This window comes from Scomber japonicus, chromosome 22, assembly GCF_027409825.1.
Source record: "Scomber japonicus isolate fScoJap1 chromosome 22, fScoJap1.pri, whole genome shotgun sequence".
Taxonomy (NCBI): Eukaryota; Metazoa; Chordata; class Actinopteri; order Scombriformes; family Scombridae; genus Scomber; species Scomber japonicus.
Genome location: NC_070599.1, coordinates 27,311,194 through 27,329,862, shown reverse-complemented (window position 1 = coordinate 27,329,862; position 18,669 = coordinate 27,311,194). Strand labels below are relative to the sequence as shown.

Sequence of the window (18,669 nt, the reverse complement as noted above, 5' to 3'; positions counted from 1 at the left end):
CTTCATGCTGATATAGATAGATAGATAGATAGATAGATAGATAGATAGATAGATAGATAGATAGATAGATAGATAGATAGATAGATAGATAGATAGATAGATAGATAGATAGATAGATAGATAGATAGATTTCAGTGTTTTTTGTTAAACACTATCAGCATATTTTTATTAACTTTTCATTAAGGCATCTGTGACAGTAGTATGGGGTTTAATAGTAATATATATGGAATGTGATCATTAGAGTTAACAAATAATCTGATAAAGTATTGTCTGAGATATATATTTTTTTTTCTTTCTACCATTCAGGAACCCCAAATATGAGAAGCTACCATAGACTGTGTATAAGAAGTGGACTTCACATCCGTGATGTCACCCATTGGTTTGTGGACTGCTGCTCGGAAGCCAATAGTATCTAATCTAGGCAGCGCCATCTTGAAAATTTCAGGTGCATGCTGGGAAAAATAAAAACACGGATTCTACTTATATGGGCATGAGGCGGAGTCATGGACGGACGTATGGGCGGGACCAATGGCGGAGCGGGGAGGCAGCGATTGGTTGAGAGGGCTGGATCTTGAGGACATTGGTCAATCAACCTGTCAATCAGGATGTAGCCACGCCCTAATGCATACCCTGCTTTATCATCACATATAAAATCAGGGAGGCCAAAATGTCCCAAATGAACATCATACTGCATTGAAGAAGGCTTTAAACTAGCGATTGAGACCATAAACACATTTTGAAAACGTTTACTGAGGTTAGAAATCAAGTGAGAAGTTGGTGAATTCTCCATTGACTTGTATAGAGACGGTCGCCCCCTGGTGGCCTTTTGATAGAATGCAGCTCTAAGTTACTTCCGCATTGGCTTCTTTTCAGTGGACAGGAACTCCCCGCCTGGATGCTACGGACCAGATGAACCTACTTCTATCTTCTGATCTTATTTGTACCACTCTGTGCAGCAAAAACAAACTATTTCATCCTCCGCTGACCTGAGCACCCAAATCACAGACACCTTATTACTATACGCATACAGGTATCATATGGAAACAGGTTAGTGTTTATGTGATGTTTTCATATTGATGTGCTTTGTGTTTTTATTCTGTTTTATACACCCAGCTGCCCCTCGGGGACAGAACGTGGTTGTTTTTCATGCTGTGTTGTTGCTTTCTTCATTTTCAGTGCATTGATCTCTCCGTCGCTGCACTACTCAGCTGAGTGAAGAACGAGGTGAGTCACGTTTACTTTTTATTCTTACTGACAGTTTATTGCAGGTACAGCCTGAGATTGGTTCCTGATACAACGAAAAAACAACAGACACAACTACTACTGAGCCAATAGGAGCTGGGCTGGATCCATGATGTCATCACGTCTGCCTCAGCTCAACAGTCCTGACGTCATGCTGTGATGATGTCACAGATGCTGGGGGGGGGAGGGGGCGGGGCCAGTCTGTGAGGAGGGTTCAAGAATTTTAAAAAGGACGAAACTAAACAGACGATTAAAAGAAAAAAAAACAGTAAAATCAGTTTTATAAAGTGAAACAAAGTTCAGATTATGATTCTAAATTAACCCAAAAACAAACGCATATGCTCGCTCGCACATTCACACACGCGCACGCTCAGGCGGTTGCATGAGGGTGAAAAAGTTCCCTTTAGCAGCATCCAAAAGAACCCAATATTAATGACACGTATAACTTTTATAGTAATTATAATAGTAGTGATGATGGCCTGATGACATCACAAAGCAAAGGTCAAACATGTAGGCGGGGTTAAAATAATCAAACAGGAAGCAAATGAATGCACAGGAAGAAAAGAAGAAAAAAAACAGCCGATCAGAGGGCCAAGCTGGAAATACAAAAATAAAATAAAAAGTCAGAAAAATTAAAAACAGAAAGGAAACATCATTTCCCATCAGGCCTGGCGGTGGCAGCAGGTTATCAAGATTGTCCTGTGGTTGGTCGAGAGCCTCTCGGGCCAATCACAATCCTTTTCCTTGTTTTTGTCATCATCGTCATGGTAACTCCCTCCCTGACCGGCGAGCGGCCGGAGGGAGCGCTCCCATTGGTTGGTTCTACCTTTTTAAAAAAAGGTCTTTCAGTCACGGAGCGCTAACGCTCCACTCGTCATCTCCCACAATGCTTTGTGCAGGCGGGGTTTCAGATGTTAAAATCTGATGCTGCGTTCAGGTCGACGTGGGAATTTGGAAACTTGTGGCAGGTAAGTTTTTATCACAACTTTCTGTTTCGCATATCAGGATCTTTTTGAAGATCTCTGAAAATGTTCAGACAGTTTGAAGCTTTGATGCAGAAAGACGTGAAGACGTCACAGCATTAGTCCCATGAATGGAAACTAACGTGATAACTCGCTCATAATTCTCTGACTCCAGCTTCTTCTATATGTAAATGGTCTGATTTCTTTAGTCTCAGCACATCGTGACGCCACGTTTAACTTTACAAATCCCAACGATATTAAGAACAGCCAAAGGAAAAGCAGTCAATCCAGTTTTAGAAGCAACAAATGTCAAGTTTTCAATATTGTTGCTTGATAAATGATTAATTTCAGATTAATTTCCTTTCAGATTATTAATGGACTAATTGTCGCAGCTTTTGTCGTGTCCATGCAAATAAGGTTTCAAATTGAGCTTCAAACTTTCTCAAATAAACCTTTAGGACAATGGCGGTGGAACGTACACGCAGCGTAAAGCTAGCAACAACACAAACTATTTCTCTTTATTGTTTTTTGTCTGAATGTGAAGAATTTAAAGTGATGGAAAATGTTCACTTTATTATTCCTGGTAAAAAATGTTTTTTAAAAAGGCACAATTTCCAACTTCCAGTATCTCTAGAAAGCAGCATCAACCCCTAAATATTTCGATTTGTTCCTTCTTGTCACAACATTTGTGGACGTTTGTCTCGTAGTGTCGGATCCTCAGTGGAGGAAACTTAAACCTTTCATTCGTAGTGTCCGTTACTACTTTAATAACTAAGCTTATCATATCTCAGATTTCTCTTTTCTCTCTAAAGCATTCATCTTCTTTGCCATCTCTCATCCACAACCTGACTCCCTCTCACACTACATTTCCCAGAGTTCCTTGCTCACATAAAACCCTACATATTCCACAATCCATCACACTTCAGCTTTCCTACATCTCCCGTTGGTTTAAAATAGTCTTTGTCAGTATTCCTACATCTCCCATGAGACATCGCATCATGTATCACTTACTACATTTCGCACGATTGCCAGAGACGTGGAACATATTTCATACATCTGCTTTTTAAAATAGATTCATCTTCATATAAACATCAAGACAAATAACACTTCAAATATACACACAAAACGCTTTAAAAAGATTAAACTCAGTTCCACATGCTCGACCATCTCAAGTAAAGCACGTCAACCGCCTCGTCTTCTTCCTACTCTTCACTTCCTGTCTGTCCAGCAGTGTGTCTGTCAGCTCTCTGCTCTCCAGCAGGAGGCGCCGCAGAGCAGCTTTCTTTGGTTTCAGCAACACAGCATTCAAGTGGTATGGGAAAGACGGTTACTACGACAACAACGCTCAGACTCTCAGGAGGTTTGATGACTATAAAATGTCAAATAGTCAAATGTCATTTTGTCGACTGACATCGTATGACACACAAATTTCTGATATTTATACTGTAGACAAACTACTAAAAGTTATGATTTTTAAATACTAGCTGCCTGATCAGACTCCCCATAAATCTGTTAATGATTTAATTTCTTATTAAATTAGTTAAAAGTTTTCCCATCATAATTAATATTCTTAAACAGACTTATATTTGCTGAAAGGAGGTTTTTAGTAATGCTTTAGTGCCCCCTGCTGGTGAAGAATAACTCGTTTTTTAAGCTGCTAACAGCCTCAACATTAAAATAAATATACATTTTGAGGGATACTTTTTTTTTTTTTTTATTAAAACTAATTTCACAGAGCAGATCTGTATGTCGTTGGTCTTTAATGATGAAACAATCAGAATAATTAAGTCGTACGAACTGTCTCTCCCATACAGCGTGAATGCTGCCTTCATTAGGCTATGCTAAGCTAGACTAATACTTCACCTGTTCTGTAGCACTGCTGAGCTAACTAGCCCGAGCTAACACAGACCTCTTATGCTGAAGCAGGCTAGTTAGCTTCCTGGGCTAACAGCAGCTAAAAATCCATTTACATACAAACACCCATCAAACCCGCGTACTTCACCTTTGAATAAAAAAAACAAAATCACAACAATTCATTCTGCTAACGGCGGCTAGCCTCAGGAGCTAACGCCTAATCAGAACCAGATCAATAAAATCAATCTTCCATCCTATTTGACAGTTTCCTAAAACAGTGTTGCTATGGTTACACAACAGCTAATTCAAGCTAACGTAAAAGGCTATGAGCAAGCCGACACACAAACACACACACACAGCAGGACTGGGGATACAGGTGTGTGTGACTCTTCTGGTTGTGCATGAAGCAAAAGTGCTGAAACACACACACACACACACACACAGCCTATTCTCTACAGCATCTGGGACTGCCCTGTGTCCTCCAGCCAATCAGAACTCTCCATGTGACTGAGGCCCGAGGTCACAGTCCAGGGTTTCAGAGGTGAAAAGTCAGATGGGCGTTTCCTTGTTGTTGTTTTTGAGGTCTGGCGCACTGAACTGCCGTCTCATCCGTGGCGGAGTGGTGAAGCCCCACCCACCCTGCGGCGGCCCCACACCCATCATCATGTCAGCGGGAGGGGGCGGGGCCCCAGAGCGTGGCAGGCTGTGGTAGTTGGGGTAAGGTCCTGGCTGGAATGGTGCATTGTGGGGGTTGTAGTAGGGATGGTGGTGGTGATACTGATGGGGCTGACGTTGATTATAGTGGAAGCTTCCATCTCTGTCTCTCTCTCTGTCCCTCCCTCCTCCACCACCACCACCTACTCTTCCTCCTCCGCCTCCTCCTCTCTCCTCCCCTGGCCCGGGCGACATCCTCCTCCTCTGTCTCGGTCGCCCCTGGTGACCACCTCCATGTTGCTGATCGTTGTCGTAGTTACTGTTGTTGTGGGGGGAACTGTCCAGAGAGTTGCGGCGGTAGCGCCGCTGTTGGTTTTGGTTGCCGCCCTGGTGCTGGTAGTGGTAGCCTCCCTGGTTGCCCTGGTTACGCTGTTGCCAGGCGCGATGAGGGCTGGGGGTGCGCATACGAGGGGGCGGAACCTGGAAGGGGAGGGGCAAGAGAGCAGGAGGATGACCCTGAAGAGGAGGAGGTGGTGGTGAAGGAGAGCTTTTACCCTCCACACCTCTGTCTCCCCCCTCCTCCTTCCACTCTCCCCCCTCCCCTCCTACCAGACCCAGCGCCTGCAGGGCAGCAGTGGCTGGTCCCCATGACAACCGGTGGGCAGGGTTACTCTTGAAGGGGAACTTGAGCTTGCACTCCTGGGGAGGGATGAAGCGGCCGGTCCCAGGAAGATGAACAGGAACAGTGGGGGCCGTCTGACCTGCAGCTGACACACAAAGGTAACATTCGTTACCTTATCGCCATAACAATACCACGCTCCTGTTTTCTTTTAATACACCCACCCCTCCCATGTGTGTCTATCTCACCCTGGTTCTGGTTCTGGTTCAGTCCTCGGAGCTTCTTGGTGATGTTCTGCTGCTGCAGGTTCAGGATTCGTTGCTGTTCCTGTTTCAGCCAGCGGAGGCGTCCTCTCCTGAACGCCGGGTCTTCATCCATCAGCCGCTGAACTCTGACCTCCGGTACTTTGGGGACACTGCCGTCACCGGCTCCGTCCTCGTCATTCTGAGTCCCGTCCCCTCCGTCACCACCGTTCATGTCATCGTCCTGGAAACAAGATGAAACTGAGGATTTAGAGCCGGATTTCTGATTATCAGCTGATCGTGTGTGTGTGTGTGAGAGAGAGCGTACCTGAACAGGTATGATGCTCTCCATCTTGATCATTCTGTCACGCAGAGCTTTGATCTCTTCGTCCTTCATGTTATTCTGCAGCTTCACCTCCTGGAAGAAAACATTCATCTCATCCAGACGAACAGAAAATGGCAGAATGTTCCTTTAACAGCAGCTTCAACCACTGAACTAACCTCCAAAATATCCGTCAGCTTGTCGATGTGAGCCTTCAGGTCATACACCTTTGCTTTCGGTGCCCCTCCCTCTACCGTCTCTCCTCCCCCCTCCTCAGCAGGGGGGCTCCTCTCCTCTCCGATGCCCACGGTGTCGCAGACGTCCTGGGCCACAGCCTTCCAGCTGTCCTTCTCGTTCACATCTTTCTTGGCGTACATGCGGCAGAGTTCCTTCATCTTGACGATGGACAGCGCTTCAATCTCCTGACGGGAGTGACGGAAGTCTCCCAGAGCGACCTGAAGGGGGCGCCACAAATATGGTAAGGTTTAAATTCAGAAATATGGTGTATGTCTAACAATAGAACAACTTAAAGCTCCTCAGACTGTACAAGTTCATGGATTAACAGGTGGCACTATTCACACTGCATAACCATTTAATTTAAAGTTCTTGTAATGAGGAACAATGCGAGTATGTATCATGAGTAATTTATTACTTTTCATCATGTATTATTGAGAAGGATTATGTGTAGTAATGTTCAAGTGTTCAAGCATCAGTGTTGTGTGACCAACCTCGTAGCAGATCTCTTTGACCGCCTGCATGCGGAGATCCTCCATGGTGACCCGTTTAGGATCTTTGCTGATCCTCCTCCTCTGAGGGATCTGATAGACTCTCAGAGGCTCCCTCCTCTTCCCACTGCTGGGCAGACCACAGCGCTTCACTATAGACTGCACCTGAGACAGGTAAGACAGACAGACAGGTGTCAAGCCCCGGAGCATCACTACAGACTGTAGGGTTGGGTGAAAACAAGGATTCACAGAAGAATGACGATTTATATCAGGGTTTCTCCCAGTGTATTATAAGCCTGGCGGCCTGCCAAATTTCTAAATTTCCCGCCGCCAGGTTAAGCATCATTTATTTATTTATTCAAAATAGGTTTTTATACACCAGTAACAAAGTTGAAAGCGCAATGGCAACGAGTTATGGTCAACACGTGAACTCATGGGGAGTCTGAGGTCAGGTGTCTTTTTCATCACCTAATACCCCACAAACCACTGACTGCCACTACACGCAAACTAGGCCACTTGATTTTTCTTCCGAAGTCGGACAAACAATGGTGGAGACGTTGAACCTGCTGGTTCACCTGTTGACCAGGAGTGCTGCGTCGTGACGTTGGCTGAGCTTGTCGTGCGCTGCAGTGGCAGAGCAGCCTTCTCCGTGCCGGATTTAATCAAAATCGTTTGGTGGATCCGAAATTCAGCGGATGGCTATACCTGACCAAATATGATAAGTTTTATTTTGTTTGTTTTGTACTACGTGAAAATAAACAATATTAAGTGCGCTAATTTCACATTGGTTTAGTAGTAAAACGCTGTTATTAAATTCAGTGCTAGATAAGCTATGGCGGTACCTGTTTTAATAGTCAAAGACCAGTATAATACACTGTGATTATCTTGTTTTCACTTCTCTGCTAGCAGTTTATGTAGGTATACATTTTCCTAATGTCAGATATGTGATTATTTTTTAATAGATCAAGAAACAGGCTGCAAAAGCCTTGCTGTCTGCCTGAGGATCAAAATAAATGGACCCCCCGTGGCTGAGATGGACTACCAGAAAGCCCTACCACCAAGCTTAACAAGTTTTCTGGGGTAAACCTTGTATATCATCTGCATTTATATATCAAATCACATTTCTTCTTAATGTCATTGTTAACGTGATGTTGATGGAACGGACAGTCTACAGCAGACACGCTACAGTTCATCTTCTATAAAGGCGGCAGTTTGTCCCATTTAAAGAAAATGTAATGCCTAAATGACCTTCGTAGGACTAACGAGGTACATTGTGAATTTTGAACTTTCTTCACCATCACTCAGAAGCTAACGTTAGCGAAGCAGCGATCAGCAGTAACAAACGAGACCGGCTGACACATTGCAGCATTAAACAACTGGAACCAGCTGTGAGCTGAAGAAAATAACTCTGAACAGTGTTTCAGCTCAGAAACTCCATGTTAGACAGGGATGTCTTTCCCAGAGAGGACAGCTAACCACAACCTCCTCCTCTCACTGCACAGCAAACACATTTCACTGGTGACGTTGGTCAGTAAGTTCTCATACAGGCAAGAAGACTGACATGTTTCCAGTTAAAAATCAATAAGCTGCTGCCTGCTGACCTTCATCAAGACGGTTTTATTAATCGCCACTTATGTTTCATATTGGACTTCAGTGGACTAAAGACACACTAATGTGGCAGACACAGGTACCTTGTTGGCAGGTAGTTTCTCTCTCAGAGATGAGATCAGCCTCCAGCTCTCCTCACAGGAACGTTTATCTGAATCATCGCCGCTGTCACTGTCTGCATACTACAGAGAGAGAGAGACAGGTTAGTGACTGTTCCTTCATTGAGCTTAAATTAAACATGAATCAAACAGAAACTGACCAGTCTGTGTTGCTCCAGCAGCAGATCTGCCTCCTCCTTCTCTTTACGGTACTGAATCTCCATGTCCTGCAGTCTGGAACACAACAACCAACCAATCAGGAGATCAAACCGCACTAATATAGTATCTGGCGTTCTTGGTGTCTCAGTTTATTATTACTTTGGATAGAAAACAGAGAAAAGTGTCTGAACACTTCCTTACAGTCCCCACTAGTTTTTCTTCCTTCCTGTTTACCTTTTCTCCATCTCCAGTTTGATGTCGATGCCTTGTTTCTCCAGCAGCTCTCTCTGAGCGTAGTTCCAGTCCTCTGGCTCCCCCAGCTGTTCTGCTGTCACGCTGCGCTCCCTCTCCAGCCGAGCCTGCTCCGGGTGGTTGAACCTGAATACGTGGTTCTTTCCCATCACGATACGGTGACCTAGTAACGCAAACAAACGAGCGAGAGACAGGAAATTAAATTTCAACCAAACGTTTTATGCTGAATTTTCAGGAAATCAACAAAAGAAAACCTTCTTTCTTCATCTGTGAGTACAGCGTGTTATTTACATTAATATAACGTTTTTTATACATCATGTAGATAGGCTAAGTGCTAATGTAAGGATTTCATACATTTTATAAAACTGAATTGCTAATATAATCAGTGATTGACAGGTGGACAGAATATATTAGTTTGATTTCTGACATGTTTCTGCCTTATTTATTTACATTTGTACAGTCAGGTATTTGGATTCCTGGAAGCCTTATTGTTTGATAGCTTGACGGTGATATAAATAGACTTGTAGGTTGACTTGTTTGCATGTGGGTGGAGACAGTTTCGAAAGCCCGAAATAAAGACAAATATTAACCTAAAGTCCAGATGGTTTCCACCCACAACTGCTAAGTGAATAAACTGTTGACTTTCTTTCCTTCTGCTGCATTTTATCAGCTCAGTGTGAAGTTTGACTCGTGTGAAAATGCTTTTGCTTATCTGACAGATGGAAACGTGCTAACAGCAACGTGTCGACCTGTTTGAGAACCAGTGATGACAGAAATTAAAGCTGATAAAATCTCAGATGTGCTGCTGTCAGCTGTTTGAAGCTTCTGTCTGCAGAGTAACATGAACAGATGTCTATCACTGATCACTGTGATACTGAAGTAAATTGAAACATGTTCTGCAGCCTCTTTCTCTGGTGTCTGAGTGGATTTGTGGTGGTGGTGGTGATGGTGATGATGGTGATGATGGTGATGATGATAATATCGATATCCTCGGGAAGTTCAAGCCCAGTGTTTCTACTTAACATTATATAATGCAAAAACTGAAAATACTTAGGAGGAAAAAGAGTTGTTGGTTTGCATCCCAACAGAACGCACCTTGTCTCAGGATGACCGCCTCATCGATCTGTTTCCCGTTGACGTACGTTTCAGCTCCGACCAACGGCTCCAGAGTGACGATCACTGACAGACACACACAGAGAGACAGTTTTATTATCGGTGCATTAAGTTATATTGTGTGGCCTTTATGAATGAAGTCACATCTGTTTATTTTGTTCTTTATTTAATGGACCTTCTAATGTGTCTGTAAAACACTAACTCCAGTTATTTTTAAACTTATCTATAAATGTGCAACAATTATCTTGATTAATCGTTTGGTCCATAAAATGTCAGACAATGTTTCCCAATGAAGACGACGTCCTCAAATGTCTCACATCTGAAGTTTAAGACGCCACAAAAATTCACATTTGAGAAGATGGAATAAGAGAATTTGGACAGTTTCTTCTTTAAAAATATTTAAAAGATGAATTGATTATTAAGAAGTGATCCCTAACTAATCGTGTTTATTTCCATGTTGCTTACATATTTTTTTGAGCATCTACTTATGAAATATGATGAATTCACAGTAACAAACAAACAGTATGAGGAGGATGGGGGAGGGGGGGGCACAGGAAACATGGGTGTAAATATGATGGTGATGTTACCATGGTAACCAGTAGTTGTTATTAAAAACGATACCTGACAGATTTCCTGGCAGCTTTTATAGAAAGAAAGAGAGAGAGAGTCACTCACTGAACACACACACACAGGCTTGTCTTTCAGTCCTTGTGAGGACCTTTTATTGACATGAACCCTTCCCCGACCCCCGACCTTCACACCTAAATACCAACTCCAACACATACTCTAAATCTAAACCCAAGTCTTATCCCTGAGACTAAAATGTCCTCACACCGGCAGATTTAAGCTGAAGCTGGTTCTCACAAAGATAGAAAGACAAGCACAAACACGCACAAACACACACTGCTGCTGCTCTGTTTGACCACCGGAGGGCGATGTGAGCGTGCTCTCCAACACAAGCACAACAGTCAGGTAAGACTCACGGAACAAACACACAAGTAATAAATCAAATAAAATGCCAAAGGCTCAAGAAGAAGAAATAATCTACAGAAAATCAAGTACAGTAAAAAAAAAAAAAAAAAAGGAAAAGGGTAGCAACTAAAGGACAAAGTGTAAAGCACAGGGTAGAGCAGACAGACAGACAGACAGGTAGGTGTCTCACCCTCTCCCTGGTCGTTGGTCTCACTGACAAACACACAGTGAATCTCTTTTATGAAGTGACCAGACAGCTTAATGTCCACATCCTGCTGTCCAACCCTGAGACAGAGAGACAGAGATTTGAATAATCTGTATCCACGGTGAGTTCAGGATTTATTCTGACAATAAACAAATAAAGATGTACCTGGTGAATCCCTCCTTGATGTAATAGAGGAGACACTCTGACATCAGAGGGTCCTCATTCAGGTTGACCAGGTGAGGCGTCTGCAACACACACACACACACACACACACACACACACACACACAGGTAAGACACTGAATCATCACTAACGTGTCAATTAGAAGATTTACATTCACAGAAACCTAATCAAACATGAAGCAGGTGATTAAACTCCACAGATTCATGATCATGTTATACTGTTGATGACCAGCAGGTGGAGACAGTGATCCACTGATGTCTTCTGGTCCAGTTTCTTTGTTTCAGATAAGAACACTGAGTTATTACAGCTGTTCTTTTTCACAAATGTCTGCTTCATGTTGGGCGACTGACAGTCTGCACAACTGACGGCCTCCTTTTATCCACAGCATAAAGATATTTAGTTTGTCATGGACGATTAAAGAAACCAGAAAATATTCACATATAATAAGTTGAAATCAAGAATTTACTTTTTTTTTTTCTTAAAAATGACTCAAAACAATAAATCCATGATCAAAATAGTTAGTGATGAATTTTCTGTCATCAACTAATCAGTGTAGCTCTAAAACTCTGGATCATTTTTGTTGGAGTTTTAGTAGGAAAGATCACAAAAACCAGGTGATGTCATGCTGTTGCTATGACAACACAAACTTCAGTATACTGGTCCTGAACACTGTTGTGACTCCATGTGTGAAATATGTAGTAAGACATATTTCTAACAAAGGGTCCCTGTTATAAACTCAAGGTGTGGCTGTTCACTAGGCATGGAGGCTGTAATGAAGGACACTGTTCAGTTGCATTATGGGAAATGTAGGATCTGGGTTTTATGGACTAACAGTCACATTGACTCATCCTCTCAGGTTTAGGACTGATTTGAGACCGAGCAGAGACAAAGACAGAAACAGAAACTCACTCCTTTGGGAGAAAAGACACCCAGCGTTCCTCCATCTTCTTTAATGGACACGCCCATCTCTGCCAGCAGGGCCTCTCTGAGAGACACACACATGTTTTACAGCTGCAGCTCAGAAACAGGTTCAACACAAAACATCAACTCTGATTACTAGAAGATAAAACCATTCATGACAGAATCCTCATTTTAACACAAGCTTGACATTTCTTCAATCCCAACAGCTACAGAAATGTTACCAGCAGCAAAATTTAATTTAATGTGAAAATCCTCCGTTACATGTAAAATGACTAATGACTAACTGTACTACAGTAAAATACAAGTACCTCAAACTGTACTACAGTAAAATACAAGTACCTCAAACTGTACTACAATAAAGTACTAGTACCTCTAACTGTACTACAGTAAAGTACTAGTACCTCAAACTGTACTACAATAAAGTACAAGTACCTCTAACTGTACTACAGTAAAGTACAAGTACCTCAAACTGTACTACAATAAAGTACAAGTATCTCTAACTGTACTACAGTAAAGTACAAGTACCTCAAACTGTACTACAATAAAGTACTAGTACCTCAAACTGTACTATAGTAAAGTACTAGTACCTCTAACTGTACTACAGTAAAGTACAAGTACCTCTAACTGTACTACAATAAAGTACAAGTACCTCAAACTGTACTACAATAAAGTACTAGTACCTCAAACTGTACTACTACTTTCCACCACTGCATAACTGAAACAAGTTAAACAGAATAATTGTGACAGGAAGTGAGTTACCTCTCCAGACGAATAGATTCTGTCTTTCTTAGTTTTTCTTCCCAGGTCTCGTTGAGTTCAGCGATGATCTTTTCCGTCTCCTACGACACAAACAGGAAGGTTTTAGTCTATCAGCCTGTGGACAGTCTGGCATCATCTTCATCAAACCTTCATCCTACCATCAGTCTCTCGGCTGCTTCTTCTTTACTGATGGGCTCCGTGGCGACGCCCTCCTCTCCTTCCTCTCCATCCTCCAACGTGAGATTAGAGTCAGCTGATGTGTCGTCTGCAGACGCCAGATCAGCTCCTGCACAGGTTGGAAAGAACAGGAAGCGTATGAGTGTTACTGCAGAGAGTTTATAAAGCTAGAAAAGAAGCAGCAGGGTGTTTATTTAGATGTTGAATATTTATTCTGCATTCGTGTAGTTTAAACTAAAATGTTAATGTTTATTTATAAGTCTGTCAATAAAGGACGGGTTCACAATTTCTCAGGTGTAAAACAAGTCAGGAGCCCAAATGTCCCAAACTACACTAAAACTATAACAAGGCAGAAAACCATAAAACAGATTAAAATACAAACCAATAAGGAATTATTTATCTATTAGATATACATTAAGAGATATTCATACTGTTCTCACTCTTTGATTGATGTGTCTTTTAGATCCAGAGATAAATAAAATTTAAAATGATATAAAATAAACTTAAATATCCACCTTGATGATCACCTGGAGAGGCGGAGCCGTTCTCAGATGAGACGCCATTGGCTGTGATGGCCAGCGGAGACGACACACCTGCGACAGCACCGACGGTCTCGTTGGTCCCGTTGGTCCCGTTGGCGTTGACTGAAGACAGAAACGCAGACGCTGAGTTGGAACAGAGTCACATTTCGTTTCTTAACACGTTGGAATCTCTGGTATCCTCCTTATGTAAAGAACAGCTTGTAAATATCTGCTGACACACACACACACACTCACACACACACACTCACACACACACACACACACACAGACAACACACACACACACTCAGACAGTTGCTGTTGTCTGTAAATACTCGCCCTCTAAACATGCCACACATAACATGTTCAAATAAACACACATTAACAAAAACACAATGTAGATAGTATTATATGAGTACAAGAAGACATATTTATATAATGTGTGTTTGTATATAATACAATATAATAATCATAAATGCTGTATATGTGTGTATACCTGTATATGATACCATCATACCAGTATAATGTGTTGTGTAATTTAGTATGTTTAACAGTAGATGTATCATCATGTGTACCAGTATAGTGTATGATGCATAAAATACCACTATAGTCTATCCTGTATAAACTGTATGTAGCAGTAGTGCAGGTGTAGTGATGTGTGTAGTGATGTGTGTATTGATAGTGTGTATTATGTGTGTATTAATAGTGTGTATGATGTGTGTATTGATAGTGTGTAGTGATGTGTGTATGATGTGTGTATTGTGTTCATACCAGCGTTGTCCAGCAGCTCCTGCAGGCCTTGTGAGAAGAGCAGGTTTCTCAGTCGTTCCACTTCTCCCTTCAGCTCTCTGATGAGTTTGGCGTTTGGATCTTCATTGATCACAGCGTTACAACGGATCTGTTTGGCACGGTCAGCATATCTGGAACCACATCAGACCAGACCAGATTAGATTAGATTAGACCAGCATGTATTTCATCTATTTGGTGGCTTTCTTACCCAAAAGCAAAGATTACATCAGCCTAGATTCATTAAACACATGTTCTTCACTCAGACTTCACAGTACATGATATAATTCTGTGAGTCTCTTCTGATTGTTTGCTTTTGATAGGGAGTGAACATCTGACCTTAGAGTGCTCAGTGTTTCTTCATAGTTGATGTCAGCAGGACTGAGAGCAGCAATCATGGCTGTTCTGGAGTTTCCTCCTGAAACAAACACAGTTAATCTGCTGTTATTACCAACCCTCCAACCCTCCAACCAACTCTCCAACCCTCCAACCCTCCAACCAACTCTCCAACCCTCCAACCCTCCAACCAACTCTCCAACCCTCCAACCCTCCAACTCTCCAACCCTCCAACTCTCCAACCCTCCAACTCTCCAACTCTCCAACCCTCCAACTCTCCAACCCTCCAACTCTCCAACCCTCCAACCCTCCAACCCTCCAACCCTCCAACTCTCCAACCCTCCAACTCTCCAACTCTCCAACCCTCCAACCCTCCAACCCTCCAACTCTCCAACCCTCCAACTCTCCAACCCTCCAACTCTCCAACCCTCCAACTCTCCAACTCTCCAACCCTCCAACTCTCCAACCAACTCTCCAACCCTCCAACCCTCCAACCAACTCTCCAACCCTCCAACCCTCCAACTCTCCAACCCTCCAACTCTCCAACCCTCCAACTCTCCAACTCTCCAACCCTCCAACTCTCCAACCCTCCAACTCTCCAACCCTCCAACTCTCCAACCCTCCAACCCTCCAACTCTCCAACCCTCCAACTCTCCAACCAACTCTCCAACCCTCCAACCCTCCAACCAACTCTCCAACCCTCCAACCCTCCAACTCTCCAACCCTAACCCAACTCTCCAACCCTCCAACCCTCCAACTCTCCAACCCTCCAACTCTCCAACCCTCCAACTCTCCAACCCTCCAACTCTCCAACCCTCCAACTCTCCAACCCTCCAACTCTCCAACCCTCCAACTCTCCAACCCTCCAACTCTCCAACCCTCCAACTCTCCAACTCTCCAACCCTCCAACCCTCCAACTCTCCAACCTTCCAACCTTCCAACCCTCCAACCCTCCAACTCTCCAACCCTCCAACTCTAACCCTCCAACTCTCCAACCCTCCAACTCTCCAACCCTCCAACTCTCCAACCCTCCAACTCTCCAACCCTCCAACCCTCCAACTCTAACCCTCCAACCCTCCAACTCTAACCCTCCAACTCTCCAACCCTCCAACTCTCCAACTCTCCAACTCTCCAACCCTCCAACCCTCCAACTCTAACCCTCCAACCCTCCAACTCTAACCCTCCAACTCTCCAACCCTCCAACTCTCCAACTCTCCAACTCTCCAACCCTCCAACTCTCCAACTCTCCAACTCTCCAACCCTCCAACTCTCCAACCCTCCAACACTCCAACCCTCCAACACTCCAACTCAAAGCACCCGCCTCAGCTCTACATGTCTGACTAATCCTGATGCTAGCTTAACCCAGTACCAATAACTAAGGTAGCTAATACAAGCTCTTCATGTTACTCCTGAAGCTGCTTCTGACCCTGCTACTGTAATCCTGGTCCTGGTCCTGGTCCTGGTCGTACTTACCCAGGTTCTCCTTCAGTAGCCACGTCAGAACTGAGTCTCTGTAAGGAATAAAATCACTTTTCCTCTTCTTACTGCTCTGCTGCAGAACGGAGAAGAACACGAGTCATTTCTCAGCGTAAACATAAGAACGTTAATATTCATACAGGTGCGTGTGCGTGTGCGTGTGCGTGTCTGTGTCTGTGTGTGTGTGTGTGTGTGTGTGTGTGTGTGTGCGTGTGCGTGTGCGTGTGTGTGTGTGCGTGTGTGTGTGTGTGTGTGTGTGTGACGTACCATCTCTGCCAGAGCTGATATAACTTTCCCCAGCGTGGTCAGAGATTTGTTGATGTTGGCTCCTTCCTGTACACAAACATACAATTAACTTAAAGTACATTCAGATAAATACTGAAGAGTTTTATTAACCACAGCTGACTTGTGTGACCTCTGACCTTAAGCCGAGTGCCTTTCGCCCCGGAGGAGTCTGCTCGCTCGCTTCCTGCCAGGTCCACCAGACTGATCTTACTGACCTGGAAACAAAAGCAGCAGTTTCATCTTTAAAGTCTTGAAACTAAAGTTCTGACCTGAGGCCTGTACTACGAAGCTGGATTAACATTCCCGGGATGGTTATCAACTCTGTGATTGAACCCAGGGTTTTCCAATCTGGATCACTGCGTGCTCAGGTAAAGGGGAGGTGTCTGCAGCGTCTGACCTATCACTCACAGCACCTCATTGGTTCAGGGTATGTTTCAGAGAGTCCATGTTAAAACACTGGGTTGCTTATAAAACACAATTATCCAATATACCGTTTACTGTGGGAGGAAGTAGCCGAGGCTAACATGCCTTTCTCTACAGTTGACATATGAAGCCTAGCACAGTCCATCCGATGAAAACCTCTACCTTCATATAGGATGTCATCGGGGACATCTAAAGGATTACATCTATCACTAAAAACTCTCTCCTCTAAGCGCTCCTCTCACGATCCGCACCAATGTCAACAGCATCTTTTAAGAATGAGCAGAGTGCTTTTATACTCGTTGATCTCTTATCCAGAACATTAGCTGTTCAGCATCAGTTACCATGGTGATTTACCCCGGAGCAGGTTAGCCGTTCAGCATCAGTTACCATGGTGATTTACTCCGGAGCAGGTTGGCCGTTCAGCATCAGTTACCATGGTGATTTACCCCGTAAGAAGTGAACCAGCTTCGTAGTACGGAAAACCCAGAGTTAACTTAGAAGTTACCTCGATAAGAGAAAATCCAGCTTCATAGTACAGCGACGACACCAGGAACTCACAACACACACTAACACAACACACACAACACTAACACAACAAGCACTTACACAACATGCACCAACACAACACACCCTAACACACTTACACAACACTCACTGACACAACATACACAACACGCTCTTACACAACACACACTAACACAACATAAACTTACACAACACGCACTAACACAACATAAACTTACACAACACACACTAACGCAACACACACTAACACACTAACACAACACACACATACACACCTTCTCAGTGTCCAGACTGGTCATCTGGTCTCGTCGTTTCTGGGTGAAGACGATGGTGAAGACTGCGTGAGACCTGGATGACGTTTCATTCATGTTTGTGGCAGCGACCGTCCTGTAATCAATAATCAATAATCAGTCGGCTATAAATAATCAATCACAAGCAACGAGAGGAAGGAAACATGTCAGCGCTCTGGACGCATCGTCATGGCGACTGACCGAGCTTTGTTGCCGGCGTCCATCAGGTCCCGGATGTCGGAGAATCCGGTCACAGCCAGTTTGGACAGGTCCTCCACATATGGCCCCAGGATGGGATGCTCCCGAACCCGCAGAGTCCCGTGTGCGCTCGGGTTCAACAGATCCCGAACCCGCTCGCAGTAGATCTCCATGTAGGACACCTGGAGGGGCGGGACACAACAGTGCTCAGCCAATCATATCGTCCCAGAAGGAATGAGTGTAGCGAATGAGAGGAGAGAGAGTTTACCTCCACGGAGTAGTTGAGATCAGGATCATCGTTTTGTCCTGTTCTCTGAAACAAGTCCTCACACAGCTGGACAAAGACAAGCAGGGTCAGTGTAACGTTCAAGGTGTGTAGGACAGAAGGAAGTCACAGATGTTGAGTGTGTGTTACCTGAGGAATGATCCCTTCCTGTCCAGGCTCCTGTTTGCCCATCATGGTGTAGCTCTTTCCTGCCCCCGTCTGACCGTACGCAAAGATGCACACGTTGTATCCTGGAGGGAAACAAAGCAAGTAATTAGTCAAACTGAGAAACACAACTGCTGTTCTGAACATCTCCACATCCAGCTGTTACTGATCAACATCATCATTCATTAGTTCATCATGTTTCTGTCCAGCTGCTGAATATAAAGTCTAATATTCACTTTGTTTTTACTCTCCACCAGCTCCTGAGGGAAATATCTAAATGCTCCACTATGTTCAGCAGCTAGTCTCCAGATAACTGAGTCTGTTAGCAGCTAG

At 43.8% G+C, this 18,669-nt stretch overlaps 1 protein-coding gene across 1 annotated transcript in view; it reads right to left on the bottom strand.

The window, feature by feature from the left end:
* Positions 1–3,862: 3,862 nt before the first annotated feature.
* kif1c (kinesin family member 1C) overlaps positions 3,863–18,669 on the bottom strand; it is a 28,302-nt gene continuing 13,495 nt past the window's right edge. Inside the window, exons 5-28 of the mRNA XM_053343761.1 lie at positions 18,322–18,422; positions 18,175–18,240; positions 17,910–18,088; positions 17,694–17,805; positions 16,608–16,685; positions 16,453–16,518; positions 16,183–16,261; positions 14,713–14,791; positions 14,359–14,507; positions 13,583–13,711; positions 13,049–13,176; positions 12,891–12,970; positions 12,120–12,195; positions 11,193–11,272; positions 11,013–11,107; positions 9,833–9,916; positions 8,720–8,900; positions 8,488–8,560; positions 8,312–8,410; positions 6,624–6,785; positions 6,075–6,350; positions 5,902–5,991; positions 5,580–5,817; positions 3,863–5,473 (exon numbers count right to left, since the gene is read on the bottom strand). Of these exons, the coding sequence (XP_053199736.1) occupies positions 4,608–5,473; positions 5,580–5,817; positions 5,902–5,991; positions 6,075–6,350; positions 6,624–6,785; positions 8,312–8,410; positions 8,488–8,560; positions 8,720–8,900; positions 9,833–9,916; positions 11,013–11,107; positions 11,193–11,272; positions 12,120–12,195; positions 12,891–12,970; positions 13,049–13,176; positions 13,583–13,711; positions 14,359–14,507; positions 14,713–14,791; positions 16,183–16,261; positions 16,453–16,518; positions 16,608–16,685; positions 17,694–17,805; positions 17,910–18,088; positions 18,175–18,240; positions 18,322–18,422 (3,566 nt within the window). The 3' untranslated portion in view covers positions 3,863–4,607. The remainder of the gene's footprint in view (positions 5,474–5,579; positions 5,818–5,901; positions 5,992–6,074; positions 6,351–6,623; positions 6,786–8,311; positions 8,411–8,487; positions 8,561–8,719; positions 8,901–9,832; positions 9,917–11,012; positions 11,108–11,192; positions 11,273–12,119; positions 12,196–12,890; positions 12,971–13,048; positions 13,177–13,582; positions 13,712–14,358; positions 14,508–14,712; positions 14,792–16,182; positions 16,262–16,452; positions 16,519–16,607; positions 16,686–17,693; positions 17,806–17,909; positions 18,089–18,174; positions 18,241–18,321; positions 18,423–18,669) is intronic.